Source organism: Passer domesticus, chromosome 4 (genome assembly GCF_036417665.1).
Source record: "Passer domesticus isolate bPasDom1 chromosome 4, bPasDom1.hap1, whole genome shotgun sequence".
NCBI lineage: Eukaryota > Metazoa > Chordata > Aves > Passeriformes > Passeridae > Passer > Passer domesticus.
In genome coordinates, this window is record NC_087477.1 from 58,645,128 (window position 1) to 58,664,714 (window position 19,587).

At 35.8% G+C, this 19,587-nt stretch overlaps 1 protein-coding gene across 8 annotated transcripts in view; it reads left to right on the plus strand.

Moving 5' to 3' along the window:
- Positions 1 to 19,587, plus strand: part of CORIN (corin, serine peptidase) — a 119,427-nt gene that overhangs the window by 7,462 nt on the left and 92,378 nt on the right. For 4 of the 8 annotated variants that reach the window (XM_064418245.1, XM_064418252.1, XM_064418253.1 and 1 more), the window contains exons 2-3: positions 9,869 to 10,013; positions 16,063 to 16,515. In XM_064418245.1, coding sequence (XP_064274315.1) covers positions 9,869 to 10,013; positions 16,063 to 16,515 — 598 coding nt within the window. Of the gene's footprint in view, positions 1 to 1,870; positions 1,968 to 7,691; positions 7,863 to 9,868; positions 10,014 to 16,062; positions 16,516 to 19,587 lie in introns of those variants that run through there. The other 4 variants (XM_064418250.1, XM_064418248.1, XM_064418249.1 and 1 more) reach the window with 4 other exon arrangements.

Here is a 19,587-nt window from a genome sequence, read left to right on the forward strand (position 1 = left end):
GATGGTAGTCTGGATGATTTGAGAATCCAGATGGTTTCCATTTGCTTTTTTCTTATCATAGATGGGATTATTCTATGACTCTTGGAGTTTTCCAAATAAAATGTCAGTGGAAGAAAATCTGGCATCTGTTCTAGGGATGACAAATTGAATATTCCTAGGCATAAATACAGTAGAATTTTTATTATTTGATGAAATAATCAGATTGTTATTGTTTCAGTGACTTAGAAGGATGTTTTTATCCCATAAATCTTTATGTGATCCATAAAACCTCATTATTATGTAAAAGTCATAGTCAAAAATATACACCAATGTAAGTGCTTTGTTAACCTATTTAATCTTGAGTTTTCTGTATCGACTCCTTTTTTTTTTTTTTTGGTAAGTTCAGCAGTATTGAGTAGGTTTAATCTCTGGTCACCTCTCCAGACATTTCTGTCTCAATGTCCTGGTAGTTTTGAAAGATATTCTTTTCTTTCTTTATTTTCTTTTACTGAAGCAAAATGTTCAAAGATGACATGTTTCTGAACAAAGTGGTATCCTGCTGAAAAATGAATGAGTCACCTCTAAATTTTTTAGGTAGTAGGTGATTGACCTTTGTGACATTGTGTAAACCCATTTTCATCTTTGGGAGGAGGTCAAATAAAAATCCAGCTATGCTGAACAGATAAGGCTTTGCTTTGACACTAAATCACATCTTTTCCTTTGATTAATATTGCTGTTGGCCTTAGCTTTGGTCCAAGGTTTAGTATCTTTTTTTATCACAATTCATAAAAAAAGTCAGTAAAGTTAACACAATACATTCAAATCCTAAATTTTAATTTATTCTACGTAGATGTTTATAGCTGAGTAATATTTTTAAATGAAAAATTAATAAAAAGGCATGAAAGATAAAGAGACACGTGCTTTTAAAAAGACTCCTGCAATTTTTTAGCTTGCATTCTAGTTTGCCATCCAGTTAATGTGATTGAAAGTTTCTGATTTTAAATGGGTTAAGCAATTGCATCATCAGCAGTAGGCATTGCACAGAGGGTTAAACCTTCTGATGAGGCCTTAACAGGAAAAAAAGGGATGTCCAATTATGAGCCCTAACTACCTTGTATGTGGGGGGGCTTCTACACAGGCAGTGGGTGACTGATAAACTGAATGGGAGCCACAGGACAGGCAGGATTTCTTTTTACCCTTTATAGTTTTCCAGGCTTGAAAAATTCTTTTAAGAGGAGGTTTTCCTCTAGCAGTATCCCCCTTCACCCCCTCAAAAAGTTTTTGGTTTTTTTTTTTTCTTTTTTTTTTTTATTGTCAGAAAGCAGGCCACTAAGATTTTTCTGTGTTTTTTTTTTAATGGTTTTCAAATTTGCCTTTTTATGCTAATGGCTCTTCTGCAGACATCTGCTCATTGAATTCTCAGCAAGGCAGGAACCTGAAGAGGGTACTGTGTTACTTACTCCCTGCTTGCTGGGTTGTGATTCTCAGCAGTGTGTAGCCAGAGGCTTGCCATCGCTGTTCAGCGTGCTTAGCTCAATGCAATGAACATCTGGGTAGTCAGGAAAGCATTAGAATAGTCTCTCTGTGTGTTCAGAAAAACAGCACGGCACTGTGGAAACTTCCATGAGTAATTTTTCAAGCCGTAGCAACTTAAAGAAAACTAAGAACCCCTAGAGCATGAATTCTGCATTAGTTAAAGAGTACTTTCCCCAGAACAATTTCCCACTGCTTGTGGAAGTGGGCTGAATGGGTGTTCGTGCTCTGGCACTGAGAAGTATCTGATAATGCTAACCATAGTTGAATCCTTAAAATTACTGCCTTTTATACACACTTGAGTTTTTAAAAAATCTTTGCTATCTTCCATATGTTTACTGAACCTTGCTCATCTTAGGAGGAATGGCAGCATTGCTCATCTTATGAGGAATGGCAGCATCACACATCTTTGCCACCAGCTGTGAGTAATAAAGAAGAGAGAACTTAGAAATGTAGTAAGTTTGCATTAGCTGTACTGTTTCCTAATCTCAACATTCTTGAGAATTCAGTTAAGTTCCTTTGGAAATGTGGGAAGTATCCCCACAGTAGTTTTAAGTTTACATCAGTGAAATGATAAATAATTGTAAATATGTACAATATATAACTAAGTATGTAAACAATTAACATTTATGCCAAAACAGAATCGTTATACAGCAGCACTTCTTTTTAAAAATGAAGGGATTACAAAACATATTGGTATTTAAGAGTAACACTACTATTCTCTTGTAGTGATAAATATCCTTTTTTCCCTGTTTTCTAGTTTGATTCAAGACTGATTTGTGCTGACTGTATATGGCTAATGGTGTGTCTAGCTCTTATTTATAATGAGATGGAGAACAGTTATTGGTATCACACATGGAATCCATGAAAATCCTTTCTTTTCCGCTTCCATCTTTTGCATGAGATGTTGTTACGCACAGGTTACCTGTAATGGAGAATCAAGGTCAATACTTTTTCAGTAGCTTTCTGATGTCTAAATAAAATATTTTTAGGGAGACCAATTATTTATGTTTATTTTGATACCAAATAGATGTTTTTGAAAGTGCCTTTATAGTCCATGACATTGCCAGGATAGAACAGTGTATTCTTTCCCTAAAGAACTAGATGAAATGAGAATAAACTTAGAACTCCAATTTGTGTGGCTGCAGTGCCTGTGTCTGACAGGCACTGCAGCCAGACAACTTACTTCCACTTCCCTCAAAGCCCTCAGAAAGGGAAGAATGAGTTATGAAAGAGAAGTTGCACCAGAAGCAGGCTCTCAATTGAGCATACATTGTAAAGATAGTAGTTTGGGTGCTGGCAACACCACCGGCAGCACAGTGTTTATCTGTCACGCCACATAAAAGCAGATTTGGAGGTGCATGTTGGGTGGCTCTGATGGCTGGTTGTTCCTCAGGCAGAAATGCAGAGTGAGGGTGGGTTGTGCAGGAGGTGTCTGCAGTCACACTGGACAGCGCAGCAGGCACACAGCACAGGGGATCTCGCTTGGCAGGTGGAAGTGAAAGGTTTCCCACACACAGGTGAGTGGAGCACCACAGGTGTGCCTTGGGATTTGGTTTCAGCAAACTTTCTGCTGACTCGCTCAAACTAAAGCTGGAGCAGCATAAGAACAGTGTTGTCACTGAACGTGGAGACATACCTGCATGTCACCTTGTCCCTTCTCAGCTTCTCCTGCATACCTCCTCAGTTACTCAGTTCCAAAATGGTTACAATGGCTCACAAAACTGCTGAAATTATCGGGAGTCAAGAACTCCAAATTGGAATGGAAGGAAAGTATATCACATAAATATTTGTAAATCTGAATTGGTGACTGACTTCTGGTCATGCCCAGTTTGATTTTTGCAGCACTGTTTCTCAAACTGGATTAAAAACAGCTTGAAAAGTCTGTTGAATAGAAGTGGTCATTGGGTCTATGTGGTAGTGTGAAAGGCAAAAACATCACATTATTTTATACCTTGCATCTTCTTCAACACAAATGAAACATCACTGACACAGTTACACCTTACTTATTTTAAGTGAAAATATACATCAGAAAGATTAAATGTGTTTCAGGTTTATGCTTCAAGCAAAAGAATCTGGCCTCTGGCACCAACCAAATACTTATTTTGGAAAGATATGCCCAGCTTTATATAACATTTATATTAGTGGGATACTGCGTATTTTGGGTTGATTAATTTCATGGAAGAGAAAGGAGGTCTGACCATCAAAATTAACTTCTAATGAATTATGTCAGCAATTTGTATTTTGTCCGAGGATATGGAATTCCCTGGGAAAAGTTACAAGATTACAGTGAACTTGAACTATCGGGAAAATAGTGTGTTTTATTGGCAAATAACAACTTTGTGATAATAACATACTTTTCATGTTTGCTGATTTGCTATATGAAAAGGGTTGTTTGTTTGGGTTTTTTCCCCTGCCTTCTGTATGAAAAAGTGTTCGGGTTTTGTTTGGTTTTTTTTTTTTCTGCTTTACTGCATGAGAAGTTTTTTTCCCCTCTAAATGGCAGTATTTCCTTTTAGAATAACTATGACACTACTGTTATTCAATTTGTGTACGCTAGAATTTGGGTACTGCTTGTATTTGCAGACAAAAGCTGCTTAGTGTCCAGTTTCTTATGCTACCTTAACATTTATTCATCAGGGTCCATTTCAATTTGGCTCTCTAATTCCTCTAAGACTAAAAATTAAATATTATACAAGTTTTTGCCTGCTTGTGTTTTTAACATGTGAATTTGTGCCTTTGGAGGATTTATCTTACACTTTCTACTTGTTACAATGACTGTTGAAGTATGGTGTTACATTTTTTTGAAAATAAAGTAATCGAATGGGGGTGCATTGCTGACTTCTAGTATTCATGTAAACAGGACAGAACTGATAAAAAACATAGGCCATTTTCAGCTTCTCTTACTCATTACCAGGCCTTTGAATATTATGAGTTGATCAGAAAAGGCTGTGAGTAGGGTTACATTTTTATATATATGTAATGTTTTGTGCTTAAACATTGACACTTCACGTGTTCAGTATTTGCTCTGTAGCCATAACAGGTGGGAACCATCTTCCTCTAATGGCAAAGGGACAGCTGTAATGGCTGGTATGGTCATGTCAGTCCAGTATCTAGAGATTTAAGACTGGCATCATCAAAGTAGATGAAATCACAAGAGCTGACAACTGAGCACTGCTTCAACATTAGAAGAGGAACAGTATCAAGGATATGGAAAGAGCTGCAGATAGTTTTCATAATCTTACATAATTATTGCTTGGCTGCATAGCAGATTCCTCAGGACTTCTGAGGACAATGGCATTATGAGGTGACCTATGTACTGCCCCCTGACATTCTTTGTGCATTTCATGGTAGTACTTCCTTCTGTTTCTTTCCATTACAAACACTAAATAATGCTTTGGTGTATGGCTTGCTTAAGAAACATTAATGCTTCTGATCTATGAGATGTCTTCTACATTTCTGTGTAGAGACCCATTATGCACAGAAGATACTGACAGTAGGCAATTAGCCCTAATGATACTTCTTTATTGGGAGAACATCTGTTAGTTCTGTGGTGACAACAGCAGGAGATATTTTTGTCAAGTGCTTATACCATGATTCAGGCTGTTTCATAGACTAGTAACTTAGATACTTTTAGTATCTAAAAGGAAAATTGCATGCTGCCATAGTCTTTTCACCCATAAATCTTAATGTAATAATCTGTCATTTCTCTGCTTTAATATGACAGGTATGTTATTGAAATGACAGCCATGAGATCAGATTCTTTCCATGTCTTGCAGAAAATAAGCTGTAAATTTTGGTCCAATGAATTCTTAGTCTTTTTGCAGTCAGATGGGACTACACACTCTTTGCCATCTTACTTTTTTCCTCCCTCTGTGGTTCCAGAAAATAAACTAAGCAGTCTGATCCAGCAGTCCTAGATAAACCTAGACTTTTTAAAAAAATACACACTGAAATAAGCTCAGAATTACTTTTTAGTCTATTTCCTTTCTTGCAGTCATTACTGAAAGAATGACAGTCAGGTAAGCAGCAGTTAATGTAATTTTGTTAGGGACAAAACTTCTTAGCTGTCAGAAGGAATTATCTGATATTTTTAGGCATCCTCTCTTCTGACTATATTCTTGTCTTGACTATATTTAAATACAAAACCTGTTTGTATTAAAAGCAAATGACTTGTTGACTTAAAAAACAAATGCTGATATTTCCTAATTGTAGTGCACACGATATTTAATTCCAAAATTATTTCTTAGACTGAGTTTTCTAATAGCAGTTGTTAGAAGAGAACTTGCACCAGTTCTTCAAGTATTCAGAATATGTTTTAGTCCAGTGTTGTAGATTTTTGACTAAATCAATTTTATTTTGAAATCTTTAGCATTTAGAGTTGATGTCTTTCAGTGGGCCCTCAAGGATCCTGCTTTTAAGTCTTCTTGACCTTTCCTTGGAAAGGGAGATATATGTGTATCTACTGGGTACCTCAGTCTTAGAGAATGAGTCAGAGAAACTATTAACTACACACAGAGTTGAGGGAGACTGGTTTCCTCTCAGCCACTAACCTAGAAGCTTGACGTGAGCCAAGGAATAAGCATTTTGCACCCCTGCTTCCTTCCATAGGCCCATTTTTATCTGATGATTCCATTATTTATGTCTTTAGTCTATTATTTGTTCCTCTATTGCATTATTCATTAGAACTGAGAGAACGGAGCACATCTGCAGTTTATGCAGATACCATTGTCATGCTAGAGCACTTCAAGCTGGTGCATGTATTATTAGTGTATTGCAATATTTGATGGCAAGAGGAAAAGAAATACTGTCAGGGAATATACAAACAGTATATGTAATGCATTCATGTTTATCTATGGGACAGTTCATTAAATTCTCATTGTTGATATAGGAACCAGCAACACTGTCTCTAGTTTTAGTTCATATTCATCAGAGAAATTGACAGAAAATACTTAATGTCGATGTTCAAGTGATGGAAAATGGTAATATTGGGAAACTGGAAAAATTAATTTATGCTTACATAGTCACTGATGATGATGATTTAAATAGGTGTATTGTTTTTCTTTTCCCATAGAAGGGTAAATACAACATACTGTTTAGTTGCCTATAAATATTTACTTTGCTGTTCTACAGAACAAGCAATTCATGGTGCTTAAAGAAGCATCTCTTTTACAATACAGCATTCTTTTCTTGAGCAATCATTAAGAGCAAATTTGGATACAACAGCCCATTTTAAAGTCTGTGGCAGTGAGTTGTCAATACAGTTTGAGATTTATTGCTTTCAGGAGTAGACAAGAAAGAAAATGTTCGATGTTCTCATTTAGTATTGAACATTTATGTAAAATAAGTAGTATTTACAATTATAGTAGACTTTAGAAAACATTTCTCACAGAAGCAGAGAGTCACCAGAAGCTCGTTGTTTTAATTAGCACATATTTAATACTTCTGCTAGGTTAACTCTAAGGTTTATATATGACAGTGGTCGTAACTGCTGTCAGTTAAAAACTTGTGCTTGAGATTATTAAGATCTCATGTACCTCCAGAATAATCAATGTCATCCCTTCTTCACAAAAAGAGTAAAAAAGTGATGATGGATATTATTTCTGAATGTTTTTTCAAATATTTGAGAACAAAAGTTTTGTTCTTTCTTGCGAAGTTTTTACTCCTGAGACAAACTCTTTGTGGAGTCACAGGTCAGAATTTACTTTGTATTACACTGGGCAGAGTTGGATGTTTCTGCTTGGGACTTGCAAGAAGTGCATCTCAATTGGGAGTCATTTATTTAGAAAAATGAGCTGCATCTAAAATTTGCTTTGTCTTGAAGAAACAAAGAATCAGCTCCTGAGTGCCTTGATCACTGGGCTGTCTAGTGATGGTCCTACTCGTTGCCTGGCCTAGGAGAACGAGGTTCTTTTTATAGAATATCATCATTTCAAGGCATGGCGTGCTCTGATTCAAGAGGAGTCTGTGTTCATGTGGTTGTGATAGTCTGCTCAGTTGTAGATCTGATTTTTGAACTGCTTCAGGCAAAATAGGGTATTGAACTCAATTGCCCCCTTTCCTGTGGGAGCACTGCATCTACTGCATCGTTGTCTGTGCTTTCAGAAGTAATTATGGCGGTGTTTTGGAGATCTGTGTTCATAGCTGAGTTGTGTAATTCCTCTGTTACCTGTACTCAGAACTCACAAGGGGGCCTAATACAGGCTGTGCAAACCCAGGTGGTGGAATTCAGAGAAGCCTGCTATGAGTGCAGCAGCTAAAGCTGCTGGATTCCAGCATTACCAGAAGCAAAATGTCAGGCAGACACTGAAGACAAGGCACACAAGTGTGGACTGTGGGAAGTCAAGCAGGTACTGTCTGAATGTCACATGGATTAAAGTTCCTAATAACCACCTAAATCCTTAACTTTACCTGTGACTGAATGTTCTAGATGTCATTTGTGGACAAGGGCATTAATTAAGCTGAGATATCCTGAAGTCTTGATTTGAAACATTTACTAATTCTGAATAAGCTGCTGATCAAGAAAAAACAATTCTGACAACCAATTAACTCTCTGCAATATTATTTATATTTCTTTTGTTGTGGGAAATGAGGACCAGATTACAGACCTTGTCATCTCACTCAGACTATTTCAGCAGACACTCTATTTTCATCCTGAGCTGGCTGTTTCAGATTTTCAGATAAATCCAACATCTTTAAGGTTACTATCCTGCTTGCTAGATAAATCTAGTTGTAGGATTGTGTTGAGACTGAATCACTGAAATAGGAGGAAGACTGTCAAGTGAGATACTACTAGCAGCTCACACCATACCAATACCATATACATTTTCAGTGTTAATGTCTTTAGTTTGAACAGTGGAAGTAGGAAAAGAAGTCACATGGGACAGACACTGCACTGGATGAGTGTCAAAGTGGTCAGATGACGTGATGCTTAGCAGTGTCAGAAAAGACACATACAACTTCACAAATGCAGTTTTCTTGGCTTCTGCTGTCTGTTGAGGGTCTGCAGTGTCTAGTAACCAGAGTTTTCAGGAACAGTTGATAATTCTGTTATCAGCAAGGAAAATTTCGTTCCAGATAGTCTTTGTGCCATCCTGGAACAAGAGGCATTGTAAAATGATGGAAAATTATTCTCTAAATCCTACTGATGCCTACAGTCTTTACATTCAAAGTAGTAAATGGAACTGAGATTGTGGGGTGGTACAAATCCAATCTTTTTGCAGTAATTCCTTAAGAAACAGTTTGTGCCAGTCTGTCTGATGACCTGCTCTTTACAGAAAGGCACATCCCACAGAGCCAGCCAAAGGGATAACCCACAGAGACTGGCATTTACAAGATTAATATAATTTATGTTGTAGACTTCAGTCTCTTGGGGTTCTTTGGGGAGAGGCTGTCAGGGTAATGAATGCCTTTACTCTTGTGTCCTGACACAACCAACTTTGATGTGATTGATCTTCCTGACAAAGAGGATAAACTATTAGTCATCCTTTGGGAAGACACTGTTTGGAATGAATAAACTTATCATCCAGTTTCACATTATCACAGGGAAAATTTTATTTTTTGGTCAATTTCAAATAAAGGGGCATTGACTTTATGACCATTTCAATCTTCTCTTAAATATTAATTTGGAATTTTGCTTTTCTTTCTGTTTAAAAATGATGACATTTCTCCAGTATATGCGATCATAGTATTAATGGAGTTAGGTTTAAAAAATATAAAATGCATGTTTAGGGTTTTTCAAGGGTTTGAATTTTTGTATTTTGTGCAGCTCAGTTGAATTCAGAAAATTGTTTTTCTCTATTCTTTTGTATTCTACTCATAGAAAAGAAATTGTGATTTGCAAATTGTAGAATACTGTGTTAAGTTATATAAAATACTTAAAAAAATCAGACATCATTACTGTGCATAAGTCTTCTATTGTCACTTAAAGATTATAATAGTATGTTGATTCTTTAATAAAAGAAACAAGAACATGGAGCTCTTGAATAATTAGTAATAGATAATTTTAAATTATAAAATAATCTGTACTTAGCCTTATTCCTTAAATTTATTATGTATTTTACATTTTTTCAAATGAAATGCCTATCCAACATCCAGTTCATCAGAAATGTTTAGAAATTTCAGTGGAGCTGTAAGTCTGTGGATGCTGAGTAAAGTTTAATAAATTATATGGATTGCTCTAGATTGTCCACCAGAAAGAAAATTTACATACAACTTGTATATAGTAGCCATAGTAGCCATATACAGCATGTATTTAAATCATGTAGCTTTGTAATAGGGAGGGAGGACTGCTATTGAAAACATAGGAATTACTGATGGTCCCCAGCATGATAAAACTGCATTTTTTGTTTTTCAGGTCTTAGGAGCAGATGAGGATACTATGGGGGATGGTTGCTCTCAGAAACTGGCTTCTGCCAAGTTCCTTCGACTGTTGCTCCTGATACTGATTCCATGCATCTGTGCCCTTATCCTTTTGCTGGTGATCCTGCTTACCTTTGTAGGTGAGTGATTTTCTAATTAAGGAGACACTTTTTAAATTAAAGAGACTAAAACTAAGACCACGTTCATATGTGCTAATATAACTGTGGACATTAGACATATATCTTAGCACACCTACCTAACAACCTAATCTACCTATTGACTGTTTGTTGCAGAAAAATAAATCTGCTATTACATTTGTATTCTTAAAACATATTTAAAGTATCAATGAGGAAACCTTTTCTGGTTTTCTCAAGGTAGAGTTTTGAGGAACGTGTTATCTTGTACATGTAGATAGTTTTCAGCAGCCATTTTACAAGTACAAAAGATACTTTTGTTATAATTTTAGATCACTGTCAGTGGAATGGTGGAATGGAATATTTATCCAGTTATGTCACACATTCATATACAAACTTGATCCTTATTTTCAGGTGAAATTTAATTTATAAATAGCTACAAATTTTTCTGAACAGCATACAAAATATTACTGTTTAACTAAGGAAAATTATGTTAATTTTTTTCTATATACAAAATACGTATCAATGCAGAATCCCAAATATGTTTTGTGGAAACTGGTTCAGGGTATTCATAGATTTTGTAATGGCTTAGCCTGTTAAGTAATTTTGTGTGTATGCTTTTCATAATTAAAAAGTGCTAATTTATTAGCATAAATTTTTAAAGAAGTCTTCCCTTTGTTACTTTTAGAAAAGCTGACATATTAAATTGCTTCAAGTACAAAATAAAAAAGACAATAAAAGAAAAAAAAAATATAAAAAATGTTCCAGCATTTTTTTTCAGGAAAAAAAAATTAAAAATTTGCTTTCAGTGATAAGTGTTTTTAGGTTTTTTTCATTTTTCTTTTTGTTAGTGAGAATATTTTCTAATTGAACTTCCTTAGGTACTTCAGAAGCACATCTGAAATAAGTAGGGTAATGTATCCAGTATACAGATAAAAATCAATTTTCCTATTTTAAACACTCCAATTTCAATACACATCAAATAGTCAAACAGCAAGCACAGGAAGAAACTAAAGATGTTTCAAAAAGCATTGTCAAAATCAGGACAATTTAAATCTGTTTTCTCGATTCAGTCTGTAAAGGATATGGAACACGACATTGTAGGCCTGTTCTTTTCATTTAGTTTAAGTTCAGGAAGTAAGAAAACCCCCAAAGCTAGTGAATGTTATGATTGACAGGGTAAGTCTTGGGTTGTATTTCTGAGCTAAAAACAGTCTGAAATGGATTAAGATAAAGTAAGTCTTGCAATTAGGAAATACAAAGCCATTGAATTTGCTTTCCTTATATTTAGCATTCCATTTGTATCTTTCATATCCTTTGCCCTAGATTTTCATTCTTTGGTGAGAAAGCAGATAAAAAGGCAGGTGTATTTACATCAGTTCTACTCAATCTCTTCCTCAGGCATGTACTGACCTGTGATTAAAATGTATGAAATCCTCTGGGAAATGGGGCCTGTTCTGATCCTACTTAGATCATGACTGTCACCTCTTAAGTCAACCTCATTACTGTAGGGTAACGAATAAGGCTTGGTGTTATAACCCAAGTCTGAAACTGGCAAAGGTCTCTTCAGAAGCAGCTTTTGAATTAACATTTTATAATTTACTATTCTTCTTAGCAGCTTTCATAGTCTGTCTATGCATTGATATCCTAAAAGCAAATATATTTGATGACCAGAATTAGATGAAGTAATGCTGTGGACATTTAAAGCGTGTATAGTCTGTTATAGTGACTAGCAATACACTATATCCAAAATAGTACTTCATGTTCATTTCAGGTTAATAATAACTGAGTTCTAAGAGTGGTATGAAATCTTACTCTGTAAGAAATAAGTTGATAGTATTGAGTGGGTAATAGAAATTATTTGATGGGAGGGAGGAAGGGAGGGAGGAAGGAAGGAAGGAAGGAATAATTAAATTACTGCAGCTTAACTGACATGAAATAGTTTAGTATACTATGGGACCTCCATAGTATCAATAATGTGCCCATTTCTCTAGAGTGCAGAGTCATGGGTACAGACCCTGCAGGAGATATCTCAGTTTATATGTGCTGGCCAGCTGTAGTAGTGAACCAGTGCTTTTTTTTCCTTTGCAACTGCCTCATCACTTACCCATACTTTGTTAGGCTGCTTTGCTCTGTTTCACTAGCTTTTAAACAGACTTGGTCTCTTTGAGCTTTCCTGCTCTGAAGAGCTAGAAATCTTCCACAGTTTACATTGCCAGAATCTCAATTTACTAGCTTGAATAGTGTGACTATTTCTTAAATCTCTTAACTGTCCATTTTTAAGTAAACTGTCAATTTTTTAAAATGTGTCCATATTTAAGCAAAACATTAGTTTCCCAAAGTGAACAGCAACTGGAAATGATCATTAAAACTGCTGAAACTGTTGCTTTGAAATGAATGTGTCTGGTCCCAGTAGCTCTGTTTTGTACCAAGCACAATGAAGGCCAGCATACTGTATGTTTCTGTCATCTGGACATGCTCAGCTGTAGCTGGAGACACAAATTGAAAATGGTTACATCTATTTCTCAACTAATTAACCATCTGGCTTATGATTTACCATCTACAGCTCTGTATGAACCCAAGTCTGAAGAATAGTTGGATATAGTGTGCCTGTATACATGAATAAAATGCATGTTCTCTATGTGCTGTATGTCTGTTAGCAAACATTGACAGAGAGTAATTAATTTCTCTTCACTGAAGAGATTAAGAAAGAACTGATTGTTTTAAAGCATCACTCTCTTTTCTTAGGTATCTTGAAATTTAAATATAGACGCTATAAAAACATATCCAGTAAGCTTAATTTAAGATTTAAGATATACAATAGTGTTTTTAGGGGAAGGGTGGGGGAAAGGATGCAAATTAAAGTGAATGGGAGCCCAGCACAGAGAGTGGATTCTGCAGCCTGGAATAAAGTGCCTAAATTCTCTATGGTGCACTGGTAAAAGGACAGGATAAGAGGAGAATGTGGGAGAAGAAAGTGGTGACTCGGGAAGGTGACCTAAAACTCTTACAAACTGAGTGGAAACCGAGTTGCCATCTAGAGCTAGCAAGTGAGGAATGCCTATGCCTGCCTTCCTCAAGGGTGTACGTACCTGAGCCAGGCTGATGTTATTTTGGAGGGCAAAAATGTTAAAAATAATACTGCTCATTGTCAGTGGAGATGATACAATTAGGAAGTCCTTTTGTGTTGAAAAGGTTCGTTGTGTGGTCCCCCTGTTAAGAGGAGTTGGTATCACTAGGAAACTGTAAAAATGGAACAAAAAATGCTGTTGTTGGAAAGATGGGCTGAAGAAACAAACAGGCATTTGGGAATCTCAGTGAAAGAATTAAATGACCTCATGGCAGTGATAGACATAGTTATTATTTGTTGTTCCAGAAAAAAAAAAGAGAAATAATCTGAGTGAGAAGAGGATAGAATCCAGTAGGTAGCCTCAATATTTTGTTTCACAACATTCATTTGACCATGGCATTAAACCAAAGGGGGTTTTCAAACATTTTTCAAAGTGCTTACCTGTCTTGTAATGTATTGCCTCTTATTCTGCTGAGTGATATATAAATAGCTAATGATTTTAACTTTAATTTAAAATCAGCATTAATAGCTCTTTGGGACTAATGTTTTACAGCCTTTTTCTATTTTTATGCTGGGTGGAAGAGAAGAGATGAGTCTAGGGAGGAGGAGAGACAATGTGAAAAAATACCTTAAGCTGTTCTTGAATTATGGAAAAATACTATGCATTTTCCCAAAGGAGTTCAAAAAGCTTATTTTAACTTTTAGAAAACTGCAAAAAAAAAAAAAACTGGTAAAGTTTGAAACTTGAAACAAAGTAGGCTTCTGAATTCTAGACATTCAGTGCTTTGTTTGAACACAAATATCTGGCATCCAAATAAAGCCACATTTTAGTGAGCACAATTTATAAGCACAGCCACTCACTCTTCCTTAGACTTTAGCAAATCATATTATTACTAGTCCCTATTTGTGAAAATGCACTTATTGTTTGGTTTGACCAGAGGACTCAAACAAAACAAATGCTGCTTAAATCATTTGCAGGTGGGAGATTTTTAGTTGCTTCTGTAAAATACACACAGTAAATTCCTCTAAACCTCAATGATATATGAACATCTGCTGGTGGAAAACCAGAAACCCTAACATTTATATATATATATGTATAACGTTCCCCTGGGTCTGTCCAGTAGAAGTTAGACATAAAGATTTACTCACAGTTAGCGGCACTGGAGCCAAAACAATCCAGCCTGGATAAATGATGATATGATAAATCTCAAATGGTAACTGTTTAAATTGAAAACTCACTATATTTCAGAAATTTCACTAGTTTTTCTTGCTGTTTGCATTTGCTGTAGTTAAAGGTTACTCAGTAAAAAAGAAAATGCTGACAATGCTCCTTCTCAGCTATTCCAGTTCTCTTTTCTCCCTTAACTATAAAGCTTTCCAACCCAAAGTCAATTCACTTAGATTCTTCTGGCATTTTTAGTTACTTGTAGCTGTGGTTAATAAAGATTTTTGCCTGCCCAGTCCTTGAATTTCAGTCCAGTGAACTGATTTATTCTAGCAGCAGAATGCACGAGAAGTGAGAAGAGGAATTCAATAATGGGAATGGGATCAGGATACCCTCTTGGGCTCTGTGTGGTGCCTGGAGCTGGCAGAGGGGTGGATTTGTCTGGGGACAGAGCCTGGGGTAATGTGGAGTGAACAAGGCCTAACTGACAGGTGATGGTGCAACCAGCCATTTTGGTAAATGCAATAACCAAAATGAAAATTAAGTCTGGGAGAAATGGTGGTGGGTATTTTGTGGACTTATTATTTGTGGAGTCATAGAACCAGAGAAAGATCATCTAATTCCAGCCCCCCTGCCATTTGGGGTTCATCTGTACCAAGCAGATAATGAAGGGTCAAATGAATGTGAAGAAAAGTTACTAAAATTACCAACTGTTGCCAAGGTACTTGGTACTTTTGGAAGACTTTATATTTTGATATTCCTTTTAATTTTTTTTAGTAATCAAGTGTAGATGAACTGTGTCTATTATGATTGTTTAGCTCTTTTACCCCCCAGTGGAAAAAATCACTCTTGCTATTTACCAAAAATTTATTTTATTGTAATACAGAGTGGTACTTCTCTTTTAGCATTAAATATGACTCTAATACATTTGGTTAAAGAATTTGAGATAATATTTGTCATTTTTATTATAGATAAATAAGTTATATGTTCTAAACATGTTTAAGACGTCTTCTTTATTATTTGGATTACTAGGTTAAAGATCAGTTATCTTACTATGTAGTTTAAATTCCTGATGCTTGTGGGATACATCTACTTACTGTTTTGATTTGTGAATTATAATTACTTGCAACTGTTGAACACATACAACTAAGAAAAGTCTGGTTTTGTCTATAATACAATAAATGATCAAAACATAAAGCCAGCAAGTAACTAAAATTTTAAACAATAACTGTATATTTAAAATCCAGTATGAGAGAAGAATGACAAATAACTCAGGGGCCCTTATTTAGCAGTGGTCGTTAAATTACATAATCTTATATAAAGAAAACAGTACCTCTTTCCATTTTGCAAATTAGTGAATATGGAATATGTTAAAAATGTATTGATTCCCTAAAAGCTTCAGAATTTGATTTCTGAAGATGGTGGTACTATGAAAACAAGAGATGATGCAATTCAAAAGGATAAAAAAATAGCATTGTCCATCTTGTTAACATAATGATAGAATGAATGCATGTTGAACTTCCTTGAAATTGCACTCTGTAATTTTAAACATGTAAGTATTTGGTGATATACTATAAATACGATTAAAATATTTTAAGCTCGTGGAAGCATTTGTTTCTCTATTTATCCTACAGCAACCATGTTTTATATGCCCTGTTATTTTGTTGCCAGATAGAATTCTTAAATTTGTCTTTAATTTTAATTTTGATATTAAAATACTTTTAAAATCTGTGCCATTATATTTATTATTAACTTTCCAAAACAAATTGGTAACACTCTTCCAGATGGTAATTTTGGTGGTTTTTTTTCCTTTATTGCAGGAGTGTTAGAAAAAACATGCTTTTATTCAAATGGAAGTGAGAGACTCACAGTTAATGGTGACTTTGAAATGTCTCCTGATCTTTTGCCAAATATGGTTGAAAATAGTTCTGAGACTGATTCCACAGTGGATGTCAGCACACAGCCCTCTTCTTGGACCACCACACCTTTATCCCACATTGACCAAATGAACAAGAACTCAAATATGTTTAGAGAATCTTTCCAGGAAAATTCCTTTGGTTCCCCAACTCAAGCCACAGTGCTCAGTCATCAGCCTGCCTCTGAAGCTGCTTTGGCAGAGGGCTCTGAAGACAGCACACGCCTGTTTGCCACTGCAGAGGAGATGACATTGTGGCCTACAGATGCTTCTTTTAACAACACAGAGAGGATGACCACTCTGCCAATATTAAGTCCTACTCGTCCATCTATGTCACAAAAAATGGATCAGAAAAAAAGTAAGTTTATATTTTATTTGGCTCCGTGGTTCTCACCCGAAAACTACAGAGCATGCTATTGGCATGCTCCCCAATGTGTTTCTGTGAGGTCTAAGGAATGTGTGTCCCTTTCGATAATTTATTTTGTTGTGTACATTCCATCTTGCAATCAACTCGTTTCTTATTAGAACATTTGTTCAACCTGTTAAGGAAGATGCTGAAAATTTGCTCAGTATGAAAATTTACAGTATGTTCTTCAATTGGTGATCATCAGGCTTACCAAGGCTAGAAATGAGTTACTGCACTCACTAAGTCTGTAGATTGTATATTCTGTCTTTCTTTAGAACTGTGTATGTGGCAAGTATATTCCTGATCTTGTAATGTAATTGCAGTTACAACTTTTTCTGTCTTAATGGATAAATTCTTCTATAATTGAAGCAGTTTTTCTGTGTAGCAATGAAGTTCCATTGAGAGAGAGTAACAACAATTAGCTGGGTTGAGGACTTTTTTTTTCACTATGACGGTAGGTGCCTTTTTTAATGTCATAGTAAATGTTGTTGATTCATTGTGTTAGTGGTAGTGAAGAATTTCCTGATACTGCTTTGCTAATTGCTGAAACACAAGGGCAGCATTTTGAAATGAATCTGTTTCTCTAGAGCTGCTTATCATTCCTTTTTTCTTAATCCCACCAGAGCACAGAGCAAAATTTATTCATAAGGTCATAGAGAAATGGTAATGTAAATCACAGATTTATCAGTATTTTCTTCTCTCCCCTAGGCTATAGTGACTTCATAAACCATTTGCAGACTTACAGGCTTTTTGCAGGTTCTATTTGCTAAGTGATTTTTCTTATGTAGATTTGTCTCTTTTTCTCCCCCTGCACCCCAAACTCAGAATAAATGTATATAAATGGACACTTTAATCCTATTAGTGGTTCATTTATTTACTTCTTTTGGCAACTTGGCAAATTATCACTGTGCCAAGGAACAGCAAAAAAGCATAATGTACTACACTACAAATATTTTCATAATCATATTTGGGATACCTGAAATTCCAGGAAATATAGATGAAACAGTGTAAAGCCCTTTTTGCCTTTTCTTACCATGTTGGAATGGAGTCTTTTGAGATGCATGCATATGTAATATGCACGTGTGTGTGTGTATGGCGCATGGTATTTTCCCCTACTACAGTGTTAATGCAGGGACAGCACTACAGGGACCCAGGACAGCCTTAGGTCTGGATTTCTAATCTTTTTGGTATTATACCAAGAGGCACTTCTAGCACTTTCCAAGTATGTGTTCTATTCTGGTAAGTGCAGTTCATTCCAACAGCAGTATGACTGCGTGTATATTCAGCAGGCATGACTACTCGGAATTCTATTGTGGCGTAGTATTTTCTGTGTAAAGAGAAGAGGACAAAAGGTTTTCAAAGACAAATTTGATGTACTACAGATTTCTTAAAAAAGAACAAAGCCAACACAACAACAAAAATAATCCCATCCCAAACTGAGATAACAAAAAACAAAACCTAGAGATAGTACATTACTAATCAATAACCTCACAGTCTTTGATTCCACTTTCAAGTGTTTTACTTATCCGTATTCATGAGGACATTTTCTTAATTCTGTGTGTAGATTAAAAATAAAAAAAATTTAAAATTAAGTATCCAGAAGAATTTGATCTCATAATAACTGTGTGTTCCCATGGCTCTCCAAGGCATGGAGGACTAGAAAGCGGGGGCTTTCTAGTCTTCTGCTCACTTCCTTTCTTGTCCTGGCCTTTGCAGATTAACTCCATAGACTCGCCTTTAGTTGCTTGGATCTCGTTTTTTCCACTAAGCTTGCTTCATGGAGAGATCCCTAAGGTAACACAGAAATATGGTCTGATGTTTACAGGAAGTTGTTACGTATTCTGATGTGGAGGACAGGAAGATGAGATATAAATAAGTTTTGGAGCAGTGAAACTGGAATATTCTGTTGGAGTAAAAATTTTTTTTGGGGGACAAGTAAAACTTAAAGAACACATCAGATTAGTGGTAGTCGATCAAATTATCTCTCTTGCTTAGTGTCTGAATCCAACTGTGAACATTAGCACATGCCTGAAGAACAATAAACTGGGGCTGACCTGCTGAGACACCTGAATGCTGTGTGGTAGCAGATTCCAGTGATCTGCAGTGAGTCCTGGTGAGCGTTCATTTGTCCTCCCATGAATTGACGTAATCACTTTTTGAACCCCTGTAAAGCAGAGGTTTGAGTTTTTTAAGCGTATCCTGTAAGGAAATTAACCTCTAAATGAAGTGTCAGGCTGATGTTCTATCACCATCAGTGCACCATAGCAGATCATCCGTCAGTACAAGTTTCATCTGGTTCAAATGTGGGGAGGTGAATGCATTTCTGTTCATTTAGTAAGCGTGTGTAACTTGGACTTTATTCTGATTCTATGCAGTACAATAAAAGATAAATGATATGTCATATGACATAGAGACTGCCAGTTCAAAGCCAACCATACAAAATTGTGTGAACACATTTGGACCGGCATTTATATGGCTGTTAAGTTTTTGGTCTCTTGCTAGTATTCCTGGTGCTGGATTTGCTTTACTGGTGGACCACAGCTTCAGTAAAAGACATTAATAAGAGAAATTATAAATATTGTGACCATATGGTATTCAGTCAAGACTTTAAACTAACATAAGTAAGACGTTGCTGAGTTACTAACTGGAGGGGAATGAAATTTGGCACATATGACATTAATTATTTAAGAAGTCCTTGAAGAAAAAGGAAGTTCTTTGGCAGAAATTCTAGCAAAGAACAGATTAGTGAGTAAATAGGAATGAATGATACAATAAAGAAGAGATGAAGTAGTTTATTTCCATTTTAAAAGGGGAAGCAATACCTCACAAATTTATTAGAAATTTCTTTGAAGGAGACAGTGAAAATGCTGGTTAATACAACATACTTGGCTTTTCAAAATGCTGTTAACAAGAGTCTTCACCAAGAAGTCTTACGGACCACTTCTACCAGACTATGCGTTTGTTAAAAGACAGAAGGAAAAATAAGAATGAGTGGCTAGGCTCCAGAGTGAAAAAGGCTGCTGG